Raw genomic sequence first — 5,997 nt, forward strand, 5'->3', positions numbered from 1 at the left:
CCAAACATAAGAAAGAAATAAAGAAGAAACTCCAATAATATCAGCTTTCTTGAAATATATAAAATAATGCATTTATAAGTTACACCAACAAGGATAGAAATAAGCACATAGTAATGTATTAAACTTCCACACCTCTTATAACAATATAGTCTGGTTTTAAGAATTATTGTTGTTGTATCGATCATCTCAACCTTACAACATTGACAAGTTCTACCTTAAGAGACTGAAAGAGATGCATTTATAGATTTCATATAAACTAGGGTTTTAATTGTAGAGTGTGAGGTCAGATAACCTAGGTGATGGGATTGCCACAAGGGGTGTTGCCTTCTTTAATTCCAAACCAAACTTATCTGACATATCAAGGTCCACTCCATTTGGCAATTTCCACTGGAATGAATGCAAAATTGATGCCAATAGGTATGGTACAATTCTTTCTGCCATAGGGATTCCTACACAAACCCTTTTTCCTGATCCAAATGGAATATATCGAAAATCTTTGCCACTAAAATCATATTCATCATCACCCAATCTTAAGAACCTCTCGGGCTTAAATTCCAAGGGGTTGTCCCAAGCCATAGGATCTCTTTGTATAGCCCATGCGTTCACCATAACTTTGGAGCCTTTTGGAACCATAAAGCCACCTATGGTGCAAGATGAACTTGGGCATCGAGGAACCAAGAAAGGACCAGGTATGTGCAGACGCAGCACTTCCTTCACCACTCCATGCAGGTAATGTAACTTAGGCAAATGAGACTCTTCCACCATATTGTTCAACCCCACTACCTCTTCTAGCTCTTCTTCAACTTTCTTCATTATATGTGTGTGTTTCAATAGCTCAGCTAGTGCCCACTCCACTGTGCTCGCTACTGCTTGAGGCCCAGCCACCATCATGTCCTACGAATAAGTAAAATTTAGTGAAAAAGGTTGCATTTGGTATGCATTCTTGGAATACATTCTAAGTCGATTTTGCATTTTCGGGTGATAAAAATAGTTGTTTATATCGTCCAAGAATCCGGACCAAGAATGCATATCAAACCCAACTTTAAGTCATTCATTAACAAAATCATCAGAGTTCAAAATCAAGCCTAGGCCTTGGCTGGGCCACAAGTCTAAGCCCACCCAGGGCCAGTCTTGAACTCTTAATAAAGTCAATATGTCGCTCATATGTCACAATTCGGTGGATTAAAATCTTCTCTAATTCCCCCATGGTGCAGTTAGAGGTAGAAAGTTCAACACTTGGCAAACGCAACATCCAAAAGTCGGAGCTGCATCACCCCAATTTTTTTTTCTTTCTTCTCGAGCTTGGCACCATTGGATGTCGCACCTGCTAGGCTGCTAAGTGTCGACATCTCCACCCTGAACTGCACTACACTGCACTTTTAGGGAATTAGAGAAGATTTTTTTCCCAAGTCAATACTTGCAGATGATGGATCATGATCGTCTCTAGGGAGCAGGGAATGCCCAGGGTGCTACCAGCCGTTGGGCTGTGCCACACACATCCCTAGGCATGTGCCTAGACGTGTGCAACACAGCCTAACCACTTGATGCCCCCTGGCAGCACCCTGGGCGCACGCCTCCCCCTGGAGACGAGTTAAATTCACAAAGGATCTATTATTTAAAATTAAACCAGGTCACGTGTCCATTTTGTTTTCATAAATACCCCTCCTCCCTTGGTAAATGGCAAAAAATGGGACATGTGATTGCTTCTCACATGTCCGTGCGTGCAGACGAACCGAACTCGTTTTGAAAAGCAAAAATGCTAAAAGAGTCACAGAAAAGACCAAAAGGATAGGAAAGGTAACGTACAAAGAACAAAGCCTTGATGTGGGAGATGGTAAGGCCTGGAGAGCATTCCTTGACCTTGAGATCGAGATTGAGCTGCTGTAGTAAGACCTGCAGGAGATCCTTGGCTTGTTTGCCATCCACATTCCCTTCTCGTCGCAGGCTCCGACTTTCTCTTTCTCGATCTCTTTTTAGTCGTTCTTCGATGACGGAATCCAACATCCGATCGAACCACGAAATCTCCTTCTTCATCCGCCGCCCAATACCTTGGATATCAAGCCAAGCCAATGCCGGAAATAGATCTGAAATATTGGGCTTTCCAAAAAGCATCATAATTCTATCAACTACTTGCCGAACCTCGACGGTGGTGCGCCGCCCCTCTTCCCCTTCAAGTGTATTACCCCATAACATGCTGGTTATGATGTTGAATGTGGTGAGGAACATCTGCTCCCCAACGTCGACCGGGGAGCCGGTCTTGGAATAGAGTTGGCTCACCATGTGGCGGACCTCTCTCCGCCGGAGACCATACAAAGCTTCGAGCCTCTTGTGATTTAGCATCTCCGAGACACAGATCTTACGGAGCATCCGCCAATGGTCACCGTATGGTGAAAATGCCATGTCAACGCACCCGTAAGTGGCAATAGCCGCCACCGCCATCACGTCGTGGTTGGCGAATATGGTGTCGTGATCTTTGAAGACCTCCTTTGCCAGCGATGGCGACGACACCACGATGCAGAGCTTGCTGCCTAGTCGGAGTTTCATAATGGGACCATAGGCCTCAGCAAACTTGGCGAAACTGCGATGAAGATCGGTACCTATGAAGGGGAGGTTTCCGACTATCGGCAGGCCTCGTGGCCCTGGAGGCAGTGGCAGTCTCTCCGTTCTTGACCAACGCCACCACCGTGCTATTGCTATGGCGGTGGCCAACACCAGGAAAATCGATAGCACGCGAGTAGCCCATGCTGCGTTTAAGAAGTAATCATCTGTACAGTAGTACTGGTAGAGCTCGCTACCCGATTGCCACAACCATCGCGGCAAAGCATAAGCAGCTTCAGAAACCTTGGAGATCGGAAACATGGCAGAAACAGATGCCACGGGCAGTGGATGTAGTGATAAGCTCAACTGAGGGTTTATGCAATAAAGCAAGCTTGAAATTGACACGAATTGACGCTTTTTCCCGACTGATCAAAAGATGATTCTTTTCTATTATTATAATATAACCCCCTGTTTGTTTCAAGGGAAATGTGGGAGAGTTGTTGAGGTGAGACCCATGTATTGTTTGGGTGACCAACTAGGTTGGAAAAGCCAAGGGAAGTCTCCTTACCCAATTCAATCCACTGTCTTATTACTCCGGGGTGGGAAGGGGCTGAGAAGATGAGTGAGTTGCAAGGGTAAAACAAGAAGAGGGGGAGGGGAAGAGGGGGAGGAGTGAGTTGCAAAGGTAAAACAAGAAATCCAAGACCAAGAAGGTCGATCGAGTAGAGACGACTCTCAACTCTCAAGGAATCCAGCCGTGTTCTCTCCCTCGTCAAAATCAAGTCCGGAGCTGTCGTCTTTGGTTTACTGAACTCTCTTTTCGATGGAACGGCCGTAGAAAAATTGCCCTTCTTTCCGATTGGATTTGTTCAGAAGATGAGCCACCGTGGTCTTCCTGGCAATGATCCAACTGACTGTTCCATGGCTTCTTATATTTCTTGTGCTTGATTAGCGTTTGCACCAATTTGCAGAAATTTCTTGGGCTTTCTCCTCGAGAGGGGCTCCCGATGCTGGTTTTTTTTTTTTTTCGTCTTTTGTTCGTTCGATTTTGAAGCTACGGAAGATTAGATTTTGTTCGTTCGTTTTTCCTCATGTATACCTGATTGATTTACAGGGCTTTGATTTTGGGATTCGGGGAGGGATTGACTTCCTTCAATTCCACACATGAGGGTGGAAATGACCAATCTATCCTCTGCCTGAAAACACTGTCCAAGGTAGGATCCACTACCCCCTATTAAAGGAATTGGAGGAATTGGAGGTGCCCGCAAATTGGAGGTGATATTATTCGTCTTAGATTTGATAGATTTACATTCTACTGCTATTCTATCCCACCAAAATCAAATCTTTATCCCCTCCAATTCGTTGCCCCCTTTAATTCCTCCGATTACTCTCATGGGAGTGGAAATGATTACCCTACCCCTGCCCAAAAACATTGCCCAAGGTGAGGCTCATTCCTCCTATTAGAGGAATTGGAGCAATTGGAGGTACCTGCAAATTGGAGGGGATAATTATTCACCAAAATCCCCCTAAACAAATGGGGTCTAAAGGATAAATTATAGGGGCAATTATTATTAGTTTGGTTCTTTTTAGTTTAAAATGGGAAATTATGAGCGTCATCCCTGAATTATTTTGTTATTTTAATGCAACCCCCACTAAGTACCAAAATATTTCATTAATTAGTTGAAAAAATTAATGGGTAATTTACACATATCACCCCTGAGGTTTGACGAAAGGATAATTTTAGCCCCCAATTTTAGAAAATTCTGTGTATCCCCCTGAGGTTTACAAACGATAACAAATAAGCCCATTCCGTCAATTCATGACTAACAGTGTTAAAATTAAGAGAGAAATTGACCAAACTGCCCTCATCTTCCCCAAATCGTTTCCCTTATTTTTATTCTTGAAGAACCTTAACTTGCAACTAAATCCCTTCTTCTTCCCTTGCACCTGAACCCATGAACTCGCATTCTTCTCCTAGCATACCACATCTTGTTTCCCACTAGCATCAATCGCACAGAAGAAACCATCTTCTCCAAATGCTGTAGAGATCGGACCTTAAAATCGCGAATTCGTCAATTGAAGAAATGAAATCAGAAATCGAAGGGAAGTAAGGTGTGAGATGAACACCTACGACGAGTGTTATGAAGAGGGCTCTGCTGAAAAAGAGCATCTTGTTTCTGCTCAGATGCCAACCCGCCATCCCCATGGGAACAAAGAGGACGATGCACGCAGCCAAGACGCCGAACTGAACGGCCCCAACCATTTCCTTCGAAGTTCAGATCACAATAAACCTCATCAATAAGGAAACAGAAAAGATAAATGAAAGAAGACAGGAAACACAAAGATGAAGAACCTAGCCTAGGGTTAGGGTTCCGGCCTTTTCTATTGTTGTAAGTAGTTGATTTCTCGCTTTCATGCCAAAGTAATATCGAACTGAAAGCAATAGGCGAGATGAAGCTTTATATATGCAATATATACCAAACTGAACTGAAAGCTAGCGTGGCAACTAGAAAGACGTAAGTGCTGCCATTGAAGGCGAGGAATTGTCCACCAATAGGAATCGAACCAGACAAGTTGTTGTATGAGAGATCCAGTGTTGTGAGGCTTGTTATATTTGGCCAGAAATTTGGTTTCTCGATTGGTTGAGAGTGTTGAGGATGTCCAGTTTCCCGATAGCATTCCAAATCTCTCCAATTAGATTGTTTTGACTGAAATCGATCGATATAAGAGAAGAATAGCGAGAGAGAGTGCTCAAAATCGAGGCTGTGAGATTATTACTATTGATGTTTATCTTGGAAAGATGTTTGAGCTGGAATATCTCCGGTGGAATGTCGCCTGTAAACTGGTTTAAGTCGAGGAAAAGAGTCTGCAACTTCTCCAATTTTTCGATTGCTTTAGGAATTTTCCCAGTAATCACGTTGTTGGAGAGCGTCAAGAGACCAAGATTTTCACCTGATATCTCGTCAGGGAGTTCGCCACTGAAGTGGTTGTCGTTGAGATCCAACAAATCCACCACAGGCAAATTGAAAAATCCAGGTGGAATCGTCCCGTTCATAAAAATCTTCATAAGTCGGGCTCACTTCTATTGAGACCTGTGTTCTGAGATTGCCTCGATGGTCGGTGGCGATGGTGGAGCAGCAATTCGATTAGGTTTTAGAAGAAGAAGGAGAAGAGGTAATGAAGGGGCGAAGGGTTGAAGGGTTGAAGGGGTGAAGAGGGTTGAAGTTGCAGCAGGTTAGGGTTCTTCAAGAATAAAAATAAGAGAAATGATTTGGGGAAGATGAGGGCAGTTTGATCAATTTCTCTCTTAATTTTAACACTATTAGTCATGAACTGACGGAATGGGCTTATTTGTTACCGTTTGCAAACCTCAGGGGGGTACGCAGAATTTTCTAAAACTGGGGGGTAAAATTATCCTTTCGTCAAATCTCAAGTGTGGTATGTGTAAATTACCCAAAA

General features: G+C 43.6%; 1 protein-coding gene across 1 annotated transcript; it reads right to left on the reverse strand.

The window, feature by feature from the left end:
• Nucleotides 1-264: 264 nt before the first annotated feature.
• LOC122648188 (geraniol 8-hydroxylase-like) lies at nt 265-5,605 on the reverse strand. Its single transcript, XM_043841438.1, has 4 exons — nt 5,317-5,605; nt 4,522-4,592; nt 1,807-2,904; nt 265-894 (listed from the first exon to the last, which is right to left on the reverse strand). Exons 1-4 carry the CDS (start codon nt 5,603-5,605, stop codon nt 265-267), a joined length of 2,088 nt encoding a protein of 695 aa, XP_043697373.1.
• Between the last annotated feature and the right edge of the window lie 392 nt (nt 5,606-5,997).

The sequence above is a fragment of the Telopea speciosissima genome, unplaced genomic scaffold, assembly GCF_018873765.1.
Source record: "Telopea speciosissima isolate NSW1024214 ecotype Mountain lineage unplaced genomic scaffold, Tspe_v1 Tspe_v1.0536, whole genome shotgun sequence".
NCBI lineage: Eukaryota > Viridiplantae > Streptophyta > Magnoliopsida > Proteales > Proteaceae > Telopea > Telopea speciosissima.